This window comes from Macaca mulatta, chromosome 20, assembly GCF_049350105.2.
Source record: "Macaca mulatta isolate MMU2019108-1 chromosome 20, T2T-MMU8v2.0, whole genome shotgun sequence".
NCBI lineage: Eukaryota > Metazoa > Chordata > Mammalia > Primates > Cercopithecidae > Macaca > Macaca mulatta.
The window spans coordinates 67,642,648-67,669,648 of NC_133425.1; the positions used below are offsets into that span (position 1 = coordinate 67,642,648).

The 27,001-nt window shown below is 41.0% G+C and overlaps 1 protein-coding gene across 17 annotated transcripts in view; it reads left to right on the forward strand.

Moving 5' to 3' along the window:
* PMFBP1 (polyamine modulated factor 1 binding protein 1) overlaps positions 1–27,001 on the forward strand; it is a 262,936-nt gene that overhangs the window by 140,857 nt on the left and 95,078 nt on the right. For 2 of the 17 annotated variants that reach the window (XM_077984491.1, XM_077984493.1), the window contains exon 1: positions 6,385–6,764. The exons of 1 other annotated variant lie outside the window; for it this stretch is intronic. Coding sequence is in view for 2 of the 16 variants with exons in the window: in XM_077984486.1 (XP_077840612.1) it covers positions 6,575–6,764 (190 nt within the window). In the remaining 14 variants the exon portion in view is untranslated. Of the gene's footprint in view, positions 1–6,381; positions 6,765–24,067; positions 24,175–27,001 lie in introns of those variants that run through there. 14 more of the 17 variants (XM_077984492.1, XM_077984496.1, XM_077984490.1 and 11 more) reach the window with 12 other exon arrangements.

The window sequence follows — 27,001 nt, forward strand, 5'->3', positions numbered from 1 at the left end:
TGTGGGGGTGAGAAGAGGGAAGTGTTGATCGTGACTCCAAAGTTTTTGGCTTGGGGTAACACAAGCCAAATGATGATGATATGGGAAGTTACACAGGAAGAGCAAATTTGGACAGAAATAGTTGGGAGTGGGGATGGATCGAGCTTTGAGCATGCTGATTTTGCCATACCTGGACCATCTAGGCAGTTGGATAGATGAGTCAACTCAGGAGAAAGTTCTAGACTAGAGATTTGGATTTTTGAAGTCATGGACATATGAGTAATTAAAACCATAGGATTGAGTGTAATATTTTAAAGTGTCTTAGAGTCATCTCAATCTATTCAATTTCCCTTTAAATGTAAGATTTTTATAGTTGTGGTTTCTCTACCTTCCATGTGACAAAATGGGATAACCTGGTTATATCCTAATGGTTTGTGTATGAAAACTGTGGGATCTTATGAAAAGGGAAGCCAATCAGAGAGGTCAGTTTAAATACTTCCTAAACTTGGACCTCTGTTCTCCTAGTGCCTAGCTCTCCTCATTACCAGTTAGTAAAAACACACAAATGAATGTGTTAGGATTCTACGTGTGTTCACCCATTTGATTCAACTCAATCATCACATGATCCCCTAAGAGGTATTGTTAAACCCATTTACAGATGAGAAAATAGGTTCATAGAAATTACATGGATGGAAAGTGACTAAAGTCACCAACCTTCAGCAGTGTGTACCTCCAGCCCTCTGGTAATTTGTGCTGCTGGACAGCAACATTTTCTAGGGCCCTAGTTTGTACTAGTCACCCCAAGCACTGGTACCTCTGTTTACCTCAACCAAATCAGGCGCCACAAAAAAATAGCCAATTTTTATGGTTCAAAAATTGGCTTCTTTAGCTGCATTCCCAAACGCAAATAGCAAACACTAATGGACACAGGAGAGACAGTTGTCTTTCAAATGAATGTCTTATAATTTTTTGCCATAAATCTTACCAAGAGTGCATCAAGAAGCCTAGACAAAGGACATGAACAGACACTTCTCAAAAGAAGGCATGGGCCACAAGCATATGAAAAAATACTCAATGTAACTAATCATTAGGAAAAGGCACGTCAAAACCACAGTGAGATACCATCTCACACCAGTCAGAATGCCTATTATTAAAAAGTAAAAAACAAAACAAACAGATGTTGGCGAGTTTGTGGAGAAAAAAGAATGCTTAAGCACTGCCGTGGGAATGTAAATTAGTTCAGCCCTTGTGGAAAGCAGTTTGGCAATTTCTCAAAGAACTTAAAACAGAACTACCGTTCAACCCAGCAATCTCATTACTGGTTACATACCCAAAGGAATATAAATTGTTCTACCATAAAGACACATGCACACATATGTTCATCACAGCACTATTCACAATAGCAAAGATATGCAATCAACCTATATACCCATCCACAGTGGACTGGATTTTTAAAAGTGTGGCACATATATACCATGGAATACTATGCAGCCATAAATAAGAATGAGATCATATACTTTACAGCAACATGGATGGAGCTAGAGGCCATTATCCTAAGCAAACTAACACAGGAACAGAAAACCAAATACTGCACGTTCTCACTTATAAGTAAGAGCTAAATACTGAAAACACATGGACATAAAGAAGGGAACAACAGACACTGGGCTTACTTGAGGCTAAAGGGTGGGAAGAGAATGAGGATCAGAAACTACCTATGGGGTATTGTGCTTATTACGGGTGATGAAATAATCTCCACACCAAACCCCCATGCCACCCACTCTACTCATACAACAATCCTGCACATGTACCCTTGAACCTAAAATAAAGTTGGAAAGTTAAAAAAAAAAAGTATATATATATATATATGTATATATAAAATATACACGAAAAAATATTGTACTCATCTGTAGAGAAGTAAGGAAAAAAAATACAAGATAAAAAAAGAAGCCTAAAAATGGTCATCCTTTTGACCCACTAATCTGCTTCTGCAAAACTGTCCTAAAGAAATAATCAGAGAGGCACCCCAAATTTATTCATAAGTTTGTAGATTTAACGAATAGTTTTGGTGAGCATTTAGCAGTACCAGACGTTATGCTGGGGACTGGGAATACAGCTGTCAAAGAGATACAGTCTCTGTCCTGTAAGAGCTCACAGTTCAGCTCTGTGTTCCCCCACAGTGATAGAGAACTTGACCAGGTATCCTGGAAACAGGGGAGAAGAGTGTCTCAGCAGCCTGGAGCAGAGATGGCTTCCTGGGTGAAGTAATGTGCAGATGGAGTCCGTTGTAGGTGTTAGCCTTGGGAAGATGGGAGTTAAGGACATCCCAGGCAAAAGCAACAACATAACAAAATCATAAAAATAAACTGCATCGGGGTCTTTCAGGAACGAGCAGTTTGGATGTATCATACGCCATACTCAGAGCCTTCCTTTTACCCGGTAGGCCAAAGTTACTCCCAGTGTGTTCAGAGTAGCCTTAGCATTCCTCAGAAATGCTTCAGGGGCCTATGTCAACGACGGTGGAAGAAGGGCTGGGAATTGGTCCAGGCTCTGAACCCCACCCCTGCCACAACCCAAGTTGCCTGGGAAGTTTTCCTTAAGATGTTTAACAAGAGGCTTCCACTTCTGAAAAGAAAGTTTGAAAACCTTTGATGGGGAGCTACGGATAAGAATAAGCATAACAGATACACATTTCAGGTAGGTTACCGTGGTGGCTACAGGGAAGATATTTCACCTGGTGTTTAGGTGTTTACTTATAACTGGAAACAACCTAAATGTCCAATAATAAGAAAGTGATAAAATAATAACAATAAATAGCTACCATTTATCAAGCACTCACTGTGTGGGGGCACAATGCTAAGTACATATATAAGACACATCATTTAACCTTGATAGGAACCACATGTGGTGAATATTATCAATATTTTGCAGATGTGAGGACTGAGGCTTAATGAGAATAAGCAGCTGGTTTTGCGTCACCTAGCTGTTAGAGGGGTGGGGCTGGAATTCTATCCCTCGTCTCTCTGACTCTTAAGGGCATACTATTCTGCCTCCTGAGCAATGATAAATCCACATGGAATAATGTTATATGGCCCTTTGAAATCACATTTTCAAAGACTGTTTAATAATATGGGGAAATTTCAGTAGAATAATGTCAATTTTTTTAACTCAAGTACAAAAAAATATATGGAATCTCCCAATTTTATTAATCATGCCAAAATGTTAAAAATATTTATCACTAGGTGATGAACTGTAGGTAGTTTTAATTTTCTTTCTTACACTTTTCTTCCAAATGTTCTAGAATAAGCATGTGTCCCTTTAATCATTGGAACCATAACAAAAAGTTATAAAAAGGATTCAAGGTGAATTGCTGTCATCAGTCATTCTCACCCTAGACTCAAGAGGAAGGATCAGTTCTTTAACACATCTTTCAGAATAACAGTGCAGACTATCCTGTGTGCAAAATGTAAGGGAAATCAGCATGCTAATTATTAGCTATATAACCTTGAAGTTAACGTCTCTGAATCTCAGTTTCTTTTCCTATTAAATGAGGACATTAAGCTAAGTAGTCTTTACAATTCCTAAAAACACTAAATTTTATAGGTTTTTTTTTTAACTACAAATGAAATCAAGCAGAGGGGCATAAAGGAAATATATTAAATTCCTCTTGGTTTAGTTAAATTTTCATGAGCATTTAGGGAGGGTGGGTTTTTATTAGGTCTCAGCTATTTGGTAATATGGTAATATGCTCAGATGCATTTGACATCCAAGCCATGCCAGGTACTTTCATAAAATTTTTTCTCATCTCATCTTCACTAAAACCTTTTTAGGTGAGCATTATTATCCTCATTTTTGCTGATGGAGATCAAGGGGTTAAGAAACTTACAAAAGATCTCTCATGTTGTGGTGAGATTGAAATCCAAACGCTTCTTTGTGAATCTCTAGAATATTGTTAGTTCAGATGTGGAATTGTTGTTTGTTTATCATTTCAACCACTTTATGTACTGGTTACCAAATAAAATACAGTTTCTGCCCTCAAATATTTTTTGTTCTAAGACAGAGACAAAATTCTTACAAAGAAACAATTCTGAAATTAAAATTAAAAATGGTCTATAATGGGGACAAATGGAACCTCTTGGCAATGTGTCTGTATCCTTTAGTGAGAAGCAAATAAAAGGACATTATTATAAAACTGCAAATGGGGGCAGAAACAGTCACTTGTCATTAGTGTCAGGGTCATTTTAATGAAAATTAACCCCAGAAATGCTTGACTAAGCAGTGGAAGCCTACGCACCCCTTGGACCTTGACAGAACCAGGGCAGTTAAATCTTTCCTACCTGCACATGAGCTTAAGAGAATAAATCAGTCCAAAGCTACTGGCCATGCTAATTGCTCTAATTATTATCACTGGAAAGGCTAGATAATACCTAGGAGGTATTGAAAGATAAGCACAGCCCAGAATAATCTAGTAACCCAAGAATTCCCAGAGGAATACTCAAACACTGCTCACAAAGCCTGGGCCAGTCAGATTGGATGATAAAGCAGACAAATATGTAGCTTGACAGAGAGGATGGATTCTATAGCATAGGGTGTAGTCTTCAGCTGGGGTTGACCATATTCAGTGGGAATAAAGCGCTGTTAGAAAGAATTGGGTAGGGAATCTCAGAAAGTAGTGTTTGGTAGCTTAGAGATGCTTTGGCTTCTAAAGACTGTTGCTCTGTGTGTGTGTGTGTGTGTGTGTGTGTGTGTGTGCACGTGCGCATGCATGTGTGTGTGCGTGTACATGCACATGTGATGTCAGGAATAAGAACTAACCAATTTTTCATCTGCGACCTAGATTGATTTCTTCAAATGTGACTACACACCTAGCATCTATAGGCTATGTGAAAAGGATTATGTCTAAATAAGAGCTTCTAGGATTTTGTGAGGCTTTTTTTAATTATTATTATTATTATTAGAGACAGTCTCACTCTGTCACCCCAGCTGGAGTGGAGTGGCATGATCATAGCTTACTGTAACCTTGAACTCCCAGGTTCAAGTGATCCTCCCACCTCAGCCTCCTGAGTAGCTGAGACTATAGGCATGCACCACCACACTTGGCTAGTTTTTTGTTTTGTTTTCTTTTTGTAGAGACCCCGTATAAAGACATGGGGTCTCGCTATGTTACCCAGGCTGGTCTTCAATTTCTGGGCTCAAGTGATCCTCCCACCTTGGCCTTCCTAAGTGCTGGGATTATAGGCATAAGCCACTGTGCCAGGCAGGTGGGGGGTCTATTGACTTCTTAATTCCCCTGCTGTCCTGAGATAAAAGAGTGACCTAAGGTGGTAAGCTTGACCTCAGAGACTAAGTGAAACAGGCATCTCATGCATGACCAGCAGAATGTGCCTTCTGTGCATCATCTGGGGTGTGGGGAGAGCACATGGTTTCTCCTACTCAGACATTGCTTCTCTGATAGGCTCTTCTTTCAGGTGGTTAAAGAAGTAACTATTCTGAAGTGTTCTAGTTCTTTGAGGAATGCTGATGTATGGATAAAGTATGATGTAACACTGGACCAGAAGTTGGGGAGGTGGCCTCAGCTCCACCACTGACAGACAGGATGGATTCCGTAGCATAGGGTGTAGTCTTCAGCTGGGGTTGACCATATTCAGTGGGAATAAAGCACTGTTTTAATACACCAGTAAATTCATCTACAGGTACCATTAATTCTTCATTATTAAAGACAGAACTACATGCTTGTTTATTTAAGTAACTCAGAACAAAAAATATGTCAAAACACATAAATTCTATTGTTAGTAGAGTATGACTAAATTTAAGAAGCCCTTACCATGTGCAAAGTACAGATTCTGTGTGGGATACAAACAAGGCCTGTTTCATATCTTTAGGGATCCTGGAATCTCGGAAGATGACAGACCAGTGCATGTATTGCAACCAGTTGAGGTGTAAGAGACAATATGATAATTGCTATCAGCAAGTTCATTCAGTCACTCAACAAGTATTCACAGGCACTGTGTGAACTCTAAAAGCAAATTACTTCTCTCTGAGGCAGGCAAGGCAAGGTCACAGAAGCTTTATGGAACTGAGCATTTGGGCTGGTCTTTGAAGAGGAGGTTAAAATTTGTCAGGCAGAGCAGAAGGGAGGCAGGTGTGACAAAGGTCGTGTGGGAGTCAAAGGCATGGGAAAGTATAGGGTGTGCTTGGGAAATAGTGAGTAGTTGGGTTGGGCAAGAATCAAAAATGTGTAATTAGAAAAGGAGGAGATAGGGAGAGATACGCCTGAAAAGATCAATTGTGGCCAGATTCCAGGTGGTAACGTTGAGAAGCTCGAACTTTATTCCGTAGACATCAAAGTCTTGGGGCACAGAAGTCACGTGGTTTCATCTATGCTGTAAGACAGTCTGGCAGTCAACGGAGTAAAGGAGGAGAGACTGGAGGAGGGAAACTCAGGAAGAGGCTTTCGCAAGAGCTCAGACAAGAAAGAGCCAAACTAGGGTGGAGTGGGATGGAAAAGAGAGGTGGATATAGAAGACATGGAAGATGAAGAATCTACAGAACATGACACCGATGTGGACATGAGGCCAAGAAGAGGACAGAGTTGCTGATGAAACTTCTCAAGTGTGGCCATCAGCAGCCCAGCCCTGGACAAATTTTTGAAATAGGTTGGCTTTATTTTTTGTCGCTTCGGAGAGCTCAGTGCAGTACCTCTCTTCTGCAGACCAGGGTCGTGTCTGTTTACTTCCTTTCTACTGTCAAATCTGTCATCTGGAAAGAGTGTGAAATTCATCCTGAAGGTAAGAATTTACAATGCTATCCTTCCAGGCATTTGCCCTTCAATAGATCTCTGGCCTTTAAGGTATAGATAGGAACCTTTAAGAAGGAAATTTCTATTCTTAGCTAGTCATTTTCCAATGTGTTTCTCTTCATGTATTCGATTCCTTTCAGTATAAGCTTGAAGTTTCAGAAGGTAAGTCCTGTAGCCCCATCGTCTTGATAGGTTCCTGGTGCCTGTGACCATGCAGCAGCCCTCCTTTGTCATGTCTACTAGTGTTTGTCCTTTTCCTGTTCAGGGCACTCTACTCAGCAGCTCTAGCTTGTTGGTCCTTACTATGATTTGGGCAGGTGACCTGCTACCTAGGAAGTCTTTTATTCTTATGCTCCATATATTTCAAACTTTGCCTTGGTCCAGCGTAGTATTCAAAACACTGAATAATTTTACAGCCCAGCCGCTGACTTGTCATAAAGAATACTGAGAGCACTGACTGTAAACAACTGTTAGGGCCCTATCAGAACAGCCAGCTGAGTATCCACTTGGATATTGGCATCTTCTGGGTTACGACAGCCTTGCAATTAAGGATGAGCCAACAGACCTGTAATCGGGAACTACACCCAGTCTTTTAAAAACCAGATTAAAACAAAATGAAAAAATAAAATGCAATCCACTGCACTGTCACTGAATTTCCAAAGATTAGTAATGCCAGTCCACTAATACTGATCCACAACTGTCTCTTAGGCAAGGCAGGAAAGAGCCATGGAAATTCGGTGCTGTGACACACTCCCTCAGCTTTAACCTTTCTTCCTTGTGCAGGGTGGGATTTTTTTTTCCCCAGTGCCTTTGAGATGTCCTGGAGAACAGGAAGCAAAACTTCCCCCCAGTTCTTGCCCTGCTGTATCCCACTCCCCTGCACAACCCGGGGCAGCATATTCATGACCCAGTGAGGCTGTGTGTCATGACAAGCTGGCTAGTCTTTTATTAATACCCAAGATTATTCACTCCCCTTTTTATTTGAAAAAGCCAAATAATTTTAAATACCACCCATAAGACTGCAGCTGTCCCCAGAAATGGAATTCTGATTGAATTCCTACTGCTCCTTTAAGAGTCAACTTAAATGTCACCTTTAAATAATAACTGCTGACATTTACCCAGAGCTTACTCTGAGCCAGGCACTTTGCTAAGGACTTCTCATGGATTTCTCATTTCATCCTCAAAAAAGAAAAAAAAAATCCCTCCAAGGTAAGTACTAGTACTCTCCCCATTTTACAGATGTGGAAACTGAGAGGTTAAATAACTTACCCAACGTCTCATACTTGGTAAGTGGGAGAGTCAGCAGTCTGACATCTGGGTCCTCTGCACCGTTACATAGCAGGTATTTAGTAAATGACCTGAGGGACGGGCACAGTCTTTGTTTCCCTTTGTGCTGTGTTCTCTACAGTGGCCCTCACATTTGCAGTGACTTAACCAGCACCCATCTTCCCAAACCCAACAAGGCCACTGCCCTATTCCCCCAGACCTGATACCATGCTTGGTGTATTGCAAGCATGCAATAAAATATTTGTGGAAATAAGAGATAGAAGGAGGAAGGAGGGAGGAACAAAAAGCCTTTCTAGTTTGAGGCTTGGAAAATACAGTGACCCGAAATGAACTTTGGAATGAAAAGAAGCTGAGGGCTACACTGGTCTTAGGTTTAACATGCCAGGGATATGCCAGGTGAGTGCCTTTAACCCAGCTACTTGAGAAGCTGAGGAGGGAAGGTCCCTTGAGACCAGGAATTCGAGACCAGTCTGGGCAACATAGCAAGATCCAGACTCAAAAAAACCCAACCAACCAAACTAAAAAACCACCAGGATTGCAACCCCAACTCTGCCACTTACTGGCCGCACGACTCCCACGCATATTGCTTTACTTTGAGCCTCAGTTTCCACATCTTGTAAAATGGTTTTCTTTTTTGGAGTTATGAAAATTAAATGAGATGACACATGTACCTGAGCCCAGCAAAGTGCCTGCTACTCAATAACTGTTGTTAAGTGAGAGATAACAGGGAAAAGGTTGGCATATTTCACCTCATATAGAGGGACATGTAGTCATCACTAATATATAAAATATTGCAAGAGACCAGTAACTGTTTCGAGTGATTCCACCAAATGACTATATATGTCTAAACATTAAAGTATGACATATGAAGTATCATCAGGAACATCAATTTTATGTCTCAATGCCAGCTTTACTGAGATGCGTAACTGTTTATATTTATAATGCAAATGTATTGCACGATTCCTGGTCAGAAGAGTTTAAACGTCTGTTCTTTTCTCTCCCCCTTCCTCCCTCCCGAGAGTATGTACTCCTTCCCCACACTGTCCCTCCAGCACCCTTCATCTGCCTGTCACTTTTCAAAGACAAGCTCCTCAGAATGAAATCTCTGCTCTTTGTTTTCCTGGTTTCCATTTTGTATCCTAAAATATTCACTCCAAGTTCCGCCTGACAGACGTCCCTAATCTAATCTCCACGTCTGCTTTCTAATTTTCACAGTCAGGATAAAACAAATAGGTTGGAGTTAATTGCCGGAGCAGCGGGCCGGAGCGCTGAGCTGTGATTTATGAGCTGAGTGCAGGCGCTCTGCAACACATTTTTCTTAATTTATTTTTAATGAGTCTCTCAATTAATTTTCTTGGAAACATCTTAATGATGTTGGAGGCGGGTGTTAATGAGGTCTGCACCAGCTCCTAATTTTGCATATTTTAAAGTGCCTAATGTCATCATGCACCCTTTCTTTCCATTTTAAGAAGAGGTGTCGGGGGTGGCGGGGGGCGAGGATTATTGTTGAATGGAGAATTTTCACTCTTCATGCCTCAGTCTTTGCTTAACCTTTCAGACTTCATGGGCTTTTGGTGTTCTCAGCACAATCCCATGCCCCCTGCTCTCCTTCCCCACCCTTGCTCTCTCTAGGCTCGCTTAGGCTGAGAAGCTGCAGCAGGAAAGGGAGGGAAAGGGCACAATCCTCAAGAAACTGAGAGTTCTGGGGAGCAGTCAGTGGCCCTAGTGAAGATGTCCAGGCGGTACTTTTGCTAGGTTGATTGACCTTTCCCAAAGCAGACTGTGATTAGGGAAAAATGCAACTGGAAGAAACAACTCAAGGGATGTGTTCTTACCATCTGGCCATTTGTTCAGAGCCCTGGGTCCCCTCAATGTGTCTGCAGAGTCTGGGGCATCAGATCCACAGGACTGCAGCACTGTCCACCTTGCATCCTGCAAGGCCTGGAAAAAAATGCCCGAGTACCGTCTCTGAGCCCTGTCTCATACCTCCTGTCTCCACTAAGTCTTCATCATTCTTCATTCTGCATTTGCTACTTGGAGCTCATTTTTCTGATTAAATAGTCGTTAAATGTTTATATAGAAAATCAAGGAAATGCAAAATAATTTATGAATTAAGGGAAAACCAAGCTCTAATGCTTAAAGACAACCTCTATTCAAATTATGGTATGTTTCCTTCTAGATATTTTTTTCCTGTTCATGGGCTTTTGGTTTTTATTTTATGCATTTGTGATGATACCAAATGTCCTTTTTTCCATTTAACATTATAACATTAGATAACATACTTCCTGGCCGGGCGCGGTGGCTCAAGCCTGTAATCCCAGCACTTTGGGAGGCCGAGACGGGCGGATCACGAGGTCAGGAGATCGAGACCATCCTGGCTAACACGGTGAAACCCCGTCTCTACTAAAAAGTATAAAAAACTAGCCGGGCGAGGTGGCGAGCGCCTGTAGTCCCAGCTACTCGGGAGGCTGAGCCAGGAGAATGGCGTAAACCCGGGAGGCGGAGCTTGCAGTGAGCAGAGATCCGGCCACCGCACCCCAGCCTGGGTGACAGAGCGAGACTCCGTCTCAAAAAAAAAAAAAAAAAAAAAGATAACATACTTCCTTCAAACATCGCTTTTAATGGCTGTTTAATATTCCATCTAACAGATTTGTCATAATTTACTAAACCACTCCACTGTAGTTGGGCATCTAAGCTAATTCTCAAACTGTTATTGCAAATACTTTGTGATGAACATCTTTGTACCGAAGTCTTTTTTTAAAAAAAAATAGAAATTAGTTTCTTTGGAATAACCTGAGGAATTATCAATTTAAAGAGTTTAATTCTTTTCAAGACTCTTAATATATATTTCCAAGTTACTTTTCAAAGAGTTATGCCAGTTCATTTCCAACTGCCATACATGAGTGTATCTGTTTCTGCAATCTTGTGATAGTATGGAGAATTATACAAGTGTAAAAAATATTTGCTAAGCTGGCATTTTAAATGTATTTGTTTAATTTCTCCACAAGTCCCCTCTTTGGGTAATGTTTCAGTTAAACTGAAGGCTGCTTTTTCTAAAGAACTTTCTAGGCCATAAACCCTAACATGGCCAAGACCTGGATTCTTCTGGCGCATAGCAGAGTCTAAGCAAATGTGTATTATATTGACTTATCCACAAAACAGAAAATTGAGGACGTATCTCTCCTTTGGCTTCCCTGCTTTCCTCTGTGAAGGCTCTCTGCCTTCACTGCCTTTCTGCTGATAATTCCATACCTGTATCTCATCCCTCTTCTTTTTCTGGAATGCCAGCCTCAAATTTCATACCATCTGGGTGTCCTACCTCCACCTGGATCTGCCAATGACCTGTCCAGCTCAGCATTTCCAAAACTGAGTACACATCTCTTCATTCATGTTTTCTAGCTCCCATGGGCACCAGTCTTCTGCCGGGCCCCGTCCTCACAGGCCCCCAACACATGCACATTCAGTCAGTGAGCAAGTCCTATGGATATACCTGTCCACACCCTCCTGGGTGCCTCTTCCCTCCCATCCCTGCAGCCCTGCTTCAGACCCATCTCTCGCCCTACACTAGTGCAGAAGTAGTCCCCCCGCTGTCTTCTGCCTGCAGTCTTTCCCTATGCGCCTTAGCCCTTCACAGTACCGGGGCACTTTCTAACACCAGTAAAAAGCCCTACATCGATTCTCTCCTCCTTGAATAAAGAATACAGTTCACAAACCTCAATAATACATCATGGTGACTACAGTTCATAACAATATATTGTATATTTGAAAATTGCTGAGAGAGTCAATTTTAAGTGTTCTCACCACAAAACATAAGTATGTGAGGTAATGTATATGTTAAATAACTTGATTTAGCCACCCCTCAATGTATACATGTCTCAAGACATCATGCTATATACCATAAATTGATAGTTTTTACTTAATTTAAAATACTTAATTGCTTAGTTAATTAATTTTTTAAAAATCTACAGTATGTGATGAGGGGCTTTCATACCATTTGTCCCCTCGTGTATTACACATTTTTCAAACATTCCATGCCCTTTGTTGGGGTTACTTCCTAAGCCTGTGATGCCCTTTTACCCATACCCCATAGAACAGTTGCATGCAACCTTTTTCCTGGAGGTTTATTTACCACTGTGGTTTCAACACATCTGGAATATATTTTGCACATGGTAGATGCCTAGTGAACTTTAGCAAGTGAGCGTAGGGATAAGGCATCTGTAGAAATGTGTGTCTTTCAAAGCTGTTACCCACTGTACTTTCTGGAATGTTTTGCACACGAGGTTAGAAGCTGATATTTGAAATTTTAAAGAGCCTTTCAACTTGAGGATTAGATGTTTATATTTAAAATGTTTAAGTATTAGACTGGGTGCGGTGGCTCACGCCTGTAATCCCAGCACTTTGGGAGGCTGAGGCAGGTGGATCATTTGAGGTCAGGAGTTTGAGACCAGCTTGGCCAACATGGGAAGACCCCTGTCTCTACTAAAAATACAAAAATTAGCCGGCGTGGCGGCTGTAATCCCAGCTACTCAGGAGGCTGAGGTAGGAGACTTGCTTTAACCCAGGAGGTGGAAGCTGCAGTGAGCCAAAACAGCGCCACTGCACTTCAACCTGGACGACAGAGTGAGACTCAGTCTTAAAAATAAAAAAAAAAAAATTTAAGTATTAAGAATCCTTCAGCCGGGCGCGGTGGCTCAAGCCTGTAATCCCAGCACTTTGGGAGGCCGAGGCGGGCGGATCACGAGGTCAGGAGATCGAGACCATCCTGGCTAACACGGTGAAACCCCGTCTCTACTAAAAATACAAAAAGAAATTAGCCGGGCGTGGTGACGGGCGCCTGTAGTCCCAGCTACTCGGGAGGCTGAGGCAGGAGAATGGCGTGAACCCGGGAGGCGGAGCTTGCAGTGAGCCGAGATCGCGCCACTGCACTCCAGTCTGGGCGACAGAGCGAGACTCCGTCTCAAAAAAAAAAAAAAAAAGAATCCTTCAATCTGGGAAAAATAGTTTTTCAAGGCATTTCTGTTTTCTGGTAGATTCCATTGATTTTTTTGCTGGACATTTATTAATTTCCATTAAAGGATCTATTGAGTGTCTCCCACTAATTCCTTGTGCTTAGTGTAGGTATTATCAGAAGGTTCCCTGAGAAAAGAGCACAGATTTTAGCTTTAGGTGCTAATTGGTTCAAATAAGATTTTGTATCCAGATGCAGACCTAAATATCTAGTAGTCTTAGAGTTCAAACAGGATCTTTCAAGCATTATCTTAAAGCTAAAGGATTTTTTTTTTAAGCCTTCTGACCAGTAGCAACAATTCCATTACAACTGTGTGATTCTAGCCTTTGGCCCAAACATTTGTCAAATAAATTAATACACTACAAGTGAAACTCTAACATCAGAGGCATTGTTTTGGAGGTATTTTTAAGCCATGGATTTACACAGAGATCATCAATGGAAGAAAGCAAGATGGGAAGGCAAGGATAATATCAATGGTTTTACATATGAGGTTGAAAATAACTGGCTTTGGATCTGATACATAACATTACTATTATTTCTAGTATTGACCATTATGTTTTAGAATTTTTAAAATAGTATCATTAAATTCCTTGTTTTATTTTTAATTTTAAAATTTTCTAGCAAAGTATATTGTCATAATAGATTTTGCTGTGACAAATAACCTATTAAAGTCCTAATAGGTTTTGCTATAACAAATTTCAGAGACTTAACATGACAAAAGTTTATTTCTTGCTCACACCAAGTTTAAGGTAGACAATTTTAGTAGGATGGCACTTCCAGGCCTCTCCCTGGTGACCCAGGGATCCAGGCTCTGCTTTCTCCTATGGCAATCTTGGTGTCTTCTGCTGGATCCTCTGTGGTAGGCTAGCCAGTGAGTAGAGGAGAGTTTATGAAGGGCTATCCTGCAGACCTCAGGGGCCAGCTGTGGAAGTGGCATACTTCATCTTAGTGGTATGCCAGAGCTGACTCATTATAACTCTCAAGAGTCACTTGTTAAATTTTGCAAGCTAATTTTGAAGCACAGGCATTATTACAAATTAAATTATATAAGTATACCATTAAGTAAAAATAAATAAATAAATAACAAAGGTAATAGAGGTTGAATATCCCTTATCTGAAATGATTGGGACCAGAAGTGTTTCAGATTTCAGATTTTTTTCAGATTTTGGAATTTTTGCATATGCATCAGGAAATATCTTGAGGAGTGGGCCCAAGTCTAAACATGAATTTATTCCTTTATGTTTCATGTATACCATATACACATAGCCTGGACATAATTTTATATAATATTTTTAGTAATTTTGTGCATGAAACAAAGCTCATGTACGCTGAACTATCAGAAAGCAAAGGTGTCACTGTCTCAGCCACCCGTGTGGACAGTGTGCGGTTGTTTGGCATCATCATCATTCCTGACTCTGACTTCGTATGCTACTGATAAATAATTGTTGTCTTACATTCATGCACACACAAGTACTTGACAGTAAAAAGTAGGACGTACCATTAATTCTGTAAAAAAATAATGTGTTCAGAGTAACTAAGCAGCTTAGTAGCATCCCCAGAATACCCGCATCAGCTCTGAAACAACAGCAGCAACCAACAATGGCAGGCTTTCTGCCTCCACCTATGATGCTGTGTTTTGATTACAGGTTACCATGCAGCGTATTTTTTTTTTTTAGGTGAGAAGAAACATCAGAAGTAGTTAAGGAATCAGGAAATGTTTCCTATAGGGACGAGGAGGCATTCTGCTGACTTTTTGAAATGTTTCCTCCAGAGTCATCTGCCTCATTAACAAGGGTTTTTGTCTTAGAAGTTGCTCTTTGAGTTTATAAACTGACATGATTTCATGTTCTGTTATGAACATGTGCTGCTTTAAATGCTTCGGGAAGCCCATCACACATTTTCACCATGTTGTCTCTAAGCACTTTTTCTACAGTGTTAACAATATCATGTTGACTGGGCACAGTGGCTGAAGCCTGTAATCCCAGCACTTTGGGAGGCCAAGGCAGGTGGATCACCTGAGGTTAGGAGTTCGAGACCAGCCTGGCCAACATGGTGAAACTCCACCTCTACTAAACATATAAAAATTAGCCAAGTGTGGGGGTGCGCACCTGTAGTCCCAGCTACTGAGGAGGCTGAGGCTGGAGAACTGTTTGAACCCAGGAAGCAGAGGTTGCAGCTCAAATTGCACCACTGCATTCTAGCTTTGGTGACAGAGTGAGACTCCATCTCAGAAAAAAAAAAAAACCACAACAATGTCATCTTCAACATTGTGCACCTGTGTTTTAACTGCAACCCATCAAATGAGGTCAGGTGTGGAATTTTCTACTCATGGCATCATGTCTGTGCTCAAAAAGTTTCAGACTGTGGAGCATTTTGGATTTCACATTTTCAAATTAGGGATGCTCAACTTGTGACTATTCAAGCGTCATCATTTCCTATTTTACTACATTCGGCTATTATCTACACTTGAGATTATTTAGGCAACTTGTATGGATAAGCAGGAAATACTATATAGCAATAGCTACTGTGCATTTCTTCCTGACCCCATGTTTGGAGGCATCATGTTGATAGTTTGAAATTGACCATGGTGGGGATATTTATACCATGGAAACAGGCAAACACTATAAATCAGAGCTTGACTTATTGTTCTGTTGATTTTCTAGAGACTTTTGTTTTGTTTTGTTTTGTTTTGTTTTGTTTTTGAGACAAACTTTCACTCTTGTTGCCCAGGCTGATCTTGGCTCACTGCAACCTCCACCTCCCGGGTTCAAGCAATTCTGCCTCAGCCTCCCGAGTAGCTGGGATTACAGGCGCCTACCACCACACCCAGCTAATTTTTTGTATTTTTAGTAGAGACGGGGTTTCACCATGTTGGTCAGGCTGCTCTCGAACTCTTGACATCAGGTGATCCACCCGCCTTGGTTTCCCAAAGTGTTGGGATTACAGGCGTGAGCCACCGTACCTGGCTGGCCTAGAGACTTATAAAAGTTATGAAGTATTATTAATTCAGATTAACTAAAAGCATGTTGTGTCTGTAGCCATTACATTCCGAATAGCACAAAATATTGAGAGAATATCCTTACAGTATTTGAAAACTGTTAACTGATTCAGCAAAGAAGTTGCCCACATTACCGATGACGAAGTAAATTCTGATATACATAAAAATCAACAAAAGCATTCTGAGAGAATCAATCTGCTGTATGGAAATGACAACAGAGTATTGTGTATTTTAAAATGTAATTATAATATTAACTATAAAAACTTGCTATGCAACCCTTATATTAGCAAATTTATCATAAATTCAATACATATGCATATGTTTTTTTCTGGAGGGCCAATTGTTAAACTTTTACCAGCATATCCTTCCCTCTTCTTATGCTTCATTGGCCAGAATTCAATCATGTGGTTTCACCTAGATGCAAGGACTGGAGAGCAATTAGATCAGCTGTGTGTCCAAGAAGAAGAGAACCATCTATGGGACACACTCATCTCTCCCCAGGCAAGACAACTCAAAGTCCTATCCAGTCACTTCATTCCAGCTAAAAGTCCGGGATCTCTGGATGATGCAAAGACTCTTGTCTTTGTGACTATCATGTGACTCTTCTTGGCATGGCACCCAATGAACTAAATGAAGTTATATTTCCTCCCTTTCTCGCTTCACTACTACTTATACTGTAGTGAAGCAAGCTGCCTGCAATAATTGCAATTACAAATTCCCGCTCAGAAAAGGAATGAAAAGGGGGTACACTGAAGCCACTCACTCTTAACAAATGCTGGAATCCTATGGGGCAGATCTCTGCTTGTTTCTCTGGGCCTTTGTCATTTATGCTCTACTGGAAGCAGTAAGTTTTTTCAACCCTTTGACTCAGCAAATGTCTGGACTCTTGGTATTCCCATTTATTTCTGTTTACAAACCTGCTAATTCTCTCCTGAGTTTATCTCCTTAATAGCGTAGCAAAGGCTGCCAGTAAAAACCAACACACATTACTAATAGTCTGCTTTCTAGACTCCTCCTCTAGAGCTGCCAGCTAGAGAGGAGACCTTATATCTAGTGCGTTACCACAGGTGACAGTTTTACCACTGCATACTCTGGGCCTTTTCTTTCCAGCTACTGCTGATGGTGTCCTTGTCACTTACTGCCTGACCATTAAACCAATGCCACATATATTTGGTTTTTATTAGGGCATTGTTTCACTTCCATTTCTGTATTAATCAAATAGGATAGGCTAAGCTGTGATAACAAACTCTAGCAGCTTAACACAAGAAAATCATTTCTGCCTAATGGAAAGTTCATCCAGATTCTTGTCATAGGGCAACTCTCCTCTAAGTAATGATTCTGGGATGGAGGATTCTTCCACCCAGTAGTTCCATGTCCCCTGGGGCTTCCTCAGAGCCCTCAACACTCAACTGACCATCAAGCAAAGAAAGAGAAAGGAGGCCCAGGTGTACTTTAGGGGCCGGGCCTGGCAGGGGTATATCCCTCTTCCACCCCATGGGCCATTGGCCAGGACTCAGTCACATGTTCCCACTTACATGCAAGATAGCATATGTGCTTTGGTAGTGTAGAAAGAAGAGAAAGGAAGAAGAAGAGAAAGAAGAGAGAGATTGGTGAACAGTAGCATCTACATACAGCCAAAGAGGGTAAAGGTATTTAGTGTATTTATCCTCTTCCTGACAAAAAGATCTTAAAATACCTGAACTTCCCTCATGACTTCTTCCACCCATCTTCCCTGTTAGGATTTTCTAGTATTGTAGTTTCACCAACCTTTTGTATGAGCCAAATGAGGGTTTTTTGTTGTTGTTGAATGGGCGAGTGGTTAGTTTTTGTGTGTTTTTACAGTGAGTACTTACTTATTTAATCAACGCATTTCACCTGCTTTATTCACTGTTGCCTCCTCTGTCCTATTCTCTTCTGGTATAATTTGCCTTCTTGAAATTATTTCCTCTATTCATTCTTTCTGCAAGGGTCTAAGACAAGTAAACTCTTCATCTTTATATGTCTGGAAATGTCTTATACAACCTCACTTTTGAATTATAATTTAGTTGGGTATAAAATTCAAGGTTGTCAATTATTTTCCCTAAGAATTTTGAAGGTTGTTCTATTATCTTCTGATACGATTATCCTGACAAAAGTTAGCTGTCAGACTAATGACTTTTCTTTTGTAGACAATCTTGTTCCTCTCTCTCTCTCTCTCTCTCTCTCTCTGTCTCTCTCTGTCTCTCTCTGGAAGCATTTATTACCTTACCTTTCTCTGCTTCACTACACTGTGTCTAGGTCTGGATTTATTTCTCTTTATTTTGTCATGTTTGGGACTCTGTATGCTTCTTAAATTTAAGGGCTCATGTCCTCCTTCAGTTTTGGAACTTCTGTTTTCTCAAATATTGGTTCTTCTCCAATCTTGTTTTTCTTTCTCTGGAATTTCTATTAGACATGCATTGGCGGGTTACATTCTGGGATTTCTTATTACTTCTCTTTCACATTGTACATTTACCTCACTGTATAGTATTTTTTATTATTTCCTTTGGTCTCTCTTCCAGTTTGCTCATTCTCACTTCAGCCATGTCTAATCTCTTTCACCCACCACTGAAGGTATATCTCAGGACTGATGTTTATTTCTGGAATTTATATATTTTTCTCAATGTATTTTGGGACTTTCTTTTTTATGGTGTCCTAATCTTACCTTAAGTTTTTCATTCCTTTCATTATGTTTTTGAACCTTTTAGATACATTGCTAAAGTCCCTTTTATATTCCTCTAATTTCCATGAGGTCTTTGATATGATTTCTCCCTTTTGATGTACCTGCTGACATCTCTTATAATGTTGGATTTATTCCTGTGTTTTGTCACATTGTCAATTAGCCTATTTTGCTGGAAGTTATCTTTTGTGGGGTCCTACACATGCTCTGTATTGTGAATGTGTCTTTATTATGGATTTCCATCGTTATGCTGGGAACTCTACAGGATTCAAACATTCCAGATCAATTTTTATGACAGTTTCTAGACTCTGAATTTCCATAGAGCATGATTAGTAATAGAATTTGGCCCCACATAAATTAGGAATACTAATTTCTCATCATTCCTTCTACCCTGTGCCTGGAACAGGCAGCCCATCAGTGCTGCATCCTGAAGCTGACAGAGTTCTTCTGACTGCAACATCTTTTCACTGTTTGCAGAGAGACTCCTTCTAGATTCCTCTTAGCACCTATCCCCAGATGGATCAAATCCCGGGCCTTAAGGCACATATGGTTTCTGGTTACTTACGTGAGCCATATGACATCATGTGCTATGAACTATCTTTATTTCTGACTCCTAGAATGTTAATTTTCTTGATTTAAATTTTGCCTATATAATATTTAAATTTATATTTATTTTTGCATTTCTTTGTGTTTGCATATCAGTCTAGATGGTCAAGTTGACATCAAAGTAATATATGCAAAATTAGGTATTCAAATAGTATCAAAAACTTATAATGGGCCGGGCGTGGTGGCTCATGCCTGTAATCCCAGCACTTTGGGAGGCTGAGGCGGGCGGATCACGAGGTCAGGGGATCGAGACCATCCTCGCTAACACAGTGAAACCCTGTCTCTACTAAAAATACCAAAAATTAGCCAGGCGTGGTGGCGGGCGCCTGTGGTCCCAGCTACTCTGGAAGCTGAGGCAGGAGAATGGCGTGAACCCAGGAGGCAGAGCTTGCAGTGAGCAGAGATTGCATCACTGCACTCCAGCCTAGGAGACAAAGCGAGACTCCATCTCAAAAAAAAAAAAAAAAAAACTTATAATGAAAAACAAGAGACTCCTTTCTACCTGTCCCCCATGTACTGTCCTAGTTCTGCTCCACGAGGACAACCACTTTCAACTCTTTTAGCTGTTTCTTCTGATAGTTACCTCCACACTTAACACAGTGTATTTAAACTGGTCATTTTTTTTCAATGTTAGAAATTATTCAGTGACTGTGTATTATGATAAATGAGAACATAGTTATCTTATTCCACTGATCACTCCTTGTTTTGGTTATATACTCAATATTTATAACAGAATGATTATGTTAATACTGTTCACTATGGAGCCAAATAGTGAACTATGATTGCATTTTCTTTCCAGTGCAACTTTGGAATTTTCTGTAAGTTTCTATTTGCTGTTTATGGGTAAAATTTGCTACCTACTAATCCTTGATCTCTTCCCCAAAATATTCCATCATATCAGTTTTCGCTCAGCTTTTTTGTATTAGTTATCTTTCACTGTGTGGCAAATTGTCCTCAAAACTTTGCAACTTAAAACAATGAGCATTTATTATCTCACAATTTCTGTGGGAAAAGAATCAGACTTGGATTAGTGGGGTCCTCTAATTCAGGATGTCTCACAAGGATGCGATTAAGGTGTCAGCCAGGACTGTAGTCCTCTCAAGGTTCAACCAGGAGAAGATCTACTTCCAAGCCCACTCCAGTGATTGTTGGCAGGATTATTTCCTCACAGGCTTTGGCCAGGGCCCTCCCTTGGTTTCTTGTCACATGAGCCTCTCCACAGGGCAGCTCACAACCTGGCCACTGGCTTCATCAGAGCAAGCAAGTGAGAAAGCAAGATGGAAGCCAGAGTCTTTTTAAACCCTCATATTGGAAGGAACACCCCATCACTTTTATCATATTCTATGAATTAGAGCAAGTCACTAGGTCCAGCTCAAGAGGAGGGGATTATAGAAGAAAGGACTGCAGGGAGTCTGAGATGACTAGAAGTCTCTTTAGAAGATGCCTACCACAGCTTTTCCCCACCCCCCGGGGCTCTTGCTCTAATCTGGACCAGTTAATCTCCAGTGAGAGTTCCTTCACCACTTTCTTAGGTTGATGTCTGTTTCCTGGAACCCATGGTCTCCTTTCGTGGTTTACTCTCTCTCATTTTAGGAGAGCACATCTGTAGCAAGTGCTGTCAATTAAAGATACTGTGAAGATAAGTGTTCTAAGTCTTTCTGTGTCTGAAATGCCTTTATATTTATATTCCCTAACATTTGGATAGATATAAAATTCGAGGCCAAAAATTACTTTCTATCAGAATTTGTAAGGTGTTGCTCCATTTTCTTCTAGCATCAAATGCAACTATTAAGATGTCTGATTTTTCATTCCTCTGTAAGTGACCAGTTTTTATCCCCCCTGGAAACTTTCAGGATCTTTTCTTTAACCCAGATATTCTGAAATTTTACAGTGATATTATCGGTTAAAGGCTCAGTCTTCATTTATTGCGCTGGATACCCCATTCACCTTTTCAGCCTGAGATTCATGTCCTTACATTTTGGGAATTGTTCTTGTATATTTTCTTTGATAATTTCCTGTGTTCAGGAAATTTATCTCTTCTCTTCTCTTCTCTTTTTATGGAATTCCTATGAGTTGGATGTCGGACCTGCTAGAACAGGAGTAAGCAAGTTTTTTGGTAACGGGCCGGACGGTAAACGTTTTAGGTTTGGTGAGTCACATGTGGTCTATCACATCGTCTTTCTTTTTTTTTTTTTTTTTAATACAACCCATTACAAATTTTAAAAGCACTCACAGCTTAAAGAACATATAAAAACAGGCCACAGGCTGGATTTGGCACATGGACCATTCATTGCCAACCTCTTCTAGATAGGTTTATCCTCTATATATCTTACCTGTTCTCTCCTATTTTCTATTACATCTTGCTATAATTTCTGGGAGATTTTCTTGAGGGTGTGGTAGGCATCTTCTAAAGAGACTTCTAGTGTTCTCAGGCTCCCTGTAGTCCTTTCTTCAATAATCCCCTCTTGAGCTGGACCTAGTGACTTGCTTCTAATAAATAAAATATGATTAAAGTGATGGGGTGTTCCTTCCAATATGAGGGTTTAAAAAGGCTCTGGCTTCCATCCTGCTCTCTCACTTGCTTCCTGTTTTCTATTACATCTTGCTATAATTTCTGGGAGATTTTCTTGATGTTACCTTCCAACTATTTTACCACTGTTTTTTATTTTAGAAAATTTTTTTTGGATACAAGGTCTCACTATCTTGCCCAGACTGAAGTGCAGTGGCAGGATCTCAGCTCACTGCAACCTCTACCTCCCAGGCTCAAGCAATCCTCCCACTTCATCCTCTCTAGTAGTTGGGAATACAGGTGCACACCACCATGCCCAGCTAAGTTTTTTGTATTTTTTGTAGAAACAGGGTTTCACCACATTGCCTACACTGTTCTTGAACTCCTGAGCTCAAGCAATCTAACCACCTCAGCCTCCCAAATTGCTGGGATTACAGGCATGAGCCACTACGCCGGGCCCTAGAAATTCTGTTTTTAAATTCTAAGAATTCTTTCTTATTCTACAATTGTTCCCTTTGCATGACATCTTCTCAAATCTCTCTAAAGATTTGAATTAGAAGGGGTTTTTTTTTCTTTTTTAAGTTTATTTTCTGTTTCCCACATTATTTCTCTTTCTGTTTGTCTATTTTTGTTTCCTTTCATTCAGAAGCTTCCCTCAAAAATCCTTGCCTGTCACTATATTTAAATGTGACATTCTAAACAGGGGGCATTTTCTTTGGGAGTGGGAGCAGGGCTTGCCAACTAACAGGCTTCGCTTTAAGGTTATGAAGTAGAGAATGTTTGTATGGGAAAGTTTAGTCCCTAGGGCCATCTAGTTTATTCAGAGAAGAAACTTCTGGTTTTCTGCCTGAGGACAGATGCCTTACCTCTGGTGTTCTGTGCATTGAGACTGGGAGGTGGGAGGAAGGCCAGCTGTTCTGGTCACTGATTTTTATCCAAGCCCTTCAACCATATCACACTCACCACACACAGACTTAAGCCCCAAGCTCCAAGTCTAGTTTGTTTCATAAGACCTAAGTCCCTATGTTGCTATAGGGCTTGAAGAAGACAACTTCTCTGAAAGCACCTAGCACACCCTTAAGTGCAAAAGAATCTCTTTTCCTTCAGCTTCCCTTTACTAATCTGTCCTCTAAGGTGATAAAACCATCCCTTACCACCCTTCACCAACTGTTAAAGAACTTACCTAGCAAAGAATCCGCTTGGCAGGGGACTATTTCTAGCCCCTTCTGGCGTATGGTAGATCTTGGTAATCTTGGGCTACAGAAGAGTCGGCTACTGGATCATTTTAGTAAAGGTGGCCATGAGACTAACTTAACGTGTCATTTGCCCCGAGAACGAACCCCTGGCAAGCATCACTCTTACTGTACTAGGGAAGACTTCACCTCCTCAACACTCTATTTTGCTTTGAGTCAACCACTGGTGACCCAGTAGCCAAGGGAGTGAAATCGCCCCTGGTTTCCTCACAGCCTGTCAGTCTCTATTAAATCAGAGAAAGCTGAAAAATTGATTCTTTTTTGTCCCTGTCCAAATGTGGCAGCTGTTTAATTTCAATTAGCAAAGCTTGAAAAAGAATATTATGCCAGTAGTAATTAAAGCAGGAGGGGGTTCCTTGCTCACCTGCACTCATCCTCCTAATTGAGGATCTGAGGTGTCCCCCAGCAGGGCTGTGAAGTTTGGATTCTCGGGAATTCTGGTGCCTGGGGCTTTGATGTAGCTCTCTCTTCAAACAAGTGACAGGACAGGAAGCACAAGCCTCCAGGAAGGATTCATTTAACTTTTTAAAGTCTAAAAATTAGCTGTACAGATCAGACTTGTCTACACCAAAACGCCAACTTGTTCACTTCAAGCCCTTGCTTTTGCTCTCTACAAGTCATCTGTCTGCTTTCAAAGCTCCTCCTCCTCTCCTGCTGGGGAAGGCCAACTCCTTTCTCCTTTATCAAACAAGTATTTGTTCTGGTTGACACATTTGAATCTTTACCAACAAGTGAAGCAACCCCCTACCTGCAACTTCATAAGTTTCACTGCATCCATCATAGTCCCAGGAGGAAACAGAATTCACTCCTAATGGTACAGATGGATGGAATTTAAGGAAGGTGCTACTGACAGAGGAATGGACAGGGGTGTGAGAACAAGCAAGGAAAGCTGCCTAGAGACTAGCAACACCAGGAAGCTGTTACTACCCACAGGGTGAAAGGAACAATGGAAGGACCAGAGCCAGTGAGAGCCGGAGGAATGGCCCAGCAGCAGCTGCAGTCATAGAAGGATGTGAACTTCCCAGAGAGGCTGAAGCAGGGTAAGAACAGGGAAGACACGCCCTGCTGCCTTTCCATCTTCTGCATGTGCCTCCCATGGCCAACTAGGCAGGAGAGTTCATTGTCACTTCTTGTGTATGGGTCTTGTTTCCCAGCTTGTGTGTGGTCAACCTGAGGGTCAATATTATGTCTTATAGTTGTTCTGTATCCCATGTAGCTTAAACTAATACTGAGCACATGGTGCTTAACAAATGCTCTGGTTAGATTATTTGAGCATAATTTGTTATTATATTTTAGAAAAAATTGAGAAGATGTCTCCATATATTGTATTTTACATATATTATGATGACAATGTATATTTGAGAATATGATATACAGATATATTACATACAGATAATACATACATGGATTATATATAGATAATATCATATATACAGATATCTGTATACAAAATGATACATAGATAACTATATATGATAATAATATATAATTGAAAATATGTGTGCAGTATCCTTGTAAATTAATAAGTGGGTCTCAACTGAAAATATAGAGATGACCTTCTTTAAAATAAAAGTAAGAAAACAGTGAAGTCAGTGACAAATGACAGCTAATGGGCATGTTTGGCAGCAACTTACAAATCATGCAAAGCCAACCTACCTGGGATGCTTGGAGTAGAGATACAGGCATGCTATGCATGTGACTTTCTGGACACAAGTGCTATTTGAGGGCTATTTGTATGCTCTTCTTTAAGAGATTTAAGTGATGGAAGATATGGGGTTTCCAGGAAGAGGGCTCACCAGGGCTGAGTGCCCAGGCCCACTGGCCATGTGGGATCTGTCTAAGAGCAGAGTTGTGTGGAGGAAAGGGAGCCACACTGGTGAAACATGAAACTAGGATTATAGAAAACAGTTTGCAAGCTCAAAAAGGATTTCATCACTCTTTACACTTAACATTCTGCAGAGTCTCAAGCCCTCCATTGTGATCATTGCACTGATCAGATGGGGACCAATGCAAGGACATGTCACCGTGCCTCAGCCAACTCACCACCTGCTCCAGCTCACACAACTGCAGGTTCTCTGGCTTCTTTCTGACCCCTCTCGCACCAATGCCTGAAAGGTGTATTTCCGTGTATTTCTTTTAAGTAAACACTAAGGTGGTCAACACACTGAAACATCCATTGTTCTGCACCAATGTTGAAAAGCCACGAATCACACAGAAAAATTAACTTTGATGATATCTTTCTAAGAGGCATGCATCTTTATCCACAGCACACTTTAGATTATGAACTGGATTATTCCTTTGCCCCAGAGCCCTTCTGAGCCACCTGCTTCTGCCAACAGTTGGCATGCCTGCCAAAAATGCGAACTACTTTAAAGTTACCTTTGGGAAAATATCATTAGAATGGAAAATTATATATTCAATTTAATAACCTGGGGGAAGAGGAATGACAGAACAAATGTCCACATGGATTAGCATAAAAGCATCAAGTCAGAAGGTCTCTTTTACCATGTAAAGAAATGTTGAGTAACCCTGCTGCCCATTCAGATTAGTCTGTGACTTTTCTGCTTCTTTTGGCTGACAACATTCTCAATTGTGTGGTCTGTGTCTTCCTGCATCCTTTTCCCTACCACACATTTCTTCATTAGCCTTCAACAGCTAACTTCATGGCACTGTGGTGGTGAATTTTATGTGTCAGCTTGATTGGGCTACAGGGTGCCCAGACATTTGGCCACACATTATCTTGGATGTGTGTATGAGGATGTTTGTGGATGAGTTTACCATTTGAATTGGTGGACTGAGGAAAGCAGATTGTCCTCCCTAATGCGAGTGGGCCTCACCCTATCAGTTGAAGTCCAAAAATTCAGACCATAAAGGCCAAGAGGGAGCTTTTCGTGCCTGGCTGTCTGAACTGGGACATTGCCTCTTTCTGACCTTTGAATGTGAACTGAAACATTGGCTCTTCTTGGGTCTTAATTCCGCTAGCTTTTGGACTGAAATTTGTACTATGCTCAGGCATTTGGACTCTCACTGGAACTACACATTGGCTCTTCTGGGTCTCCTTCTTGCTGACTGTAGATCTTGGGACTTAGCATTCATATTCATGTGAGCCAATTTCTTATGATAAATTTCTTTATATATGTATATTTGTGTGTATATCAATATGCACACACACATGCGCGCGCATGTGCTCACACACACACACACACACACTCACGCCCTATTGGTTCTTTTTCTCTGGAGAACCTGGACTGTACTCTCAAATGTCACCAGTGGTCTTCCTTCCAGGCTCTATGAGAGGCTCTCCACATTCACCTTGTTGGTGCTGGAGTTACCTCTTAGTTCTCAGCCCTCCTCTCACAACCTCCTCTAATTCTCAATGCCGTAATTCCCATTTCTCTACTAAACCTCAAGCTTGAGTTATTATGTGTCCCAGCACAAGATCTCCTACTACCTATTAGCCTTGCAACTTAGTTCCCCTGTCTCTCCTAAAATTCAGTGGGTCTAAATCTTGTTTCTCTCAAAACCATTCCTTTTTCTTCTTAAGTCTGTTGCTTCTGGCTGAAAACCTCCATGTCTGCTTCTCCCACCCCAGGATCCAATTAATCACAAGCCCTGTGGCTTTTTCTTTCATTTCTGAGGGCATCCCCATCTTTTCTTTCCCTCTTCTTCAACCCTAGCCCAGCCTCCTCCTCACGTGCAGCAGCCTTCTCATTGGCCTCTCCATCTTCCATCTCCCTTCAACCTGCACTCTGCACTGTCAGCCTGATTGTAGCAGAACATTCGTACATCCCATTTGTCTCCACTTGAAAATCTCCAGTGACTCAGGGCCAAGCCCAGACTTCTTTACTGAGTCTCTAAGCCTCTCCA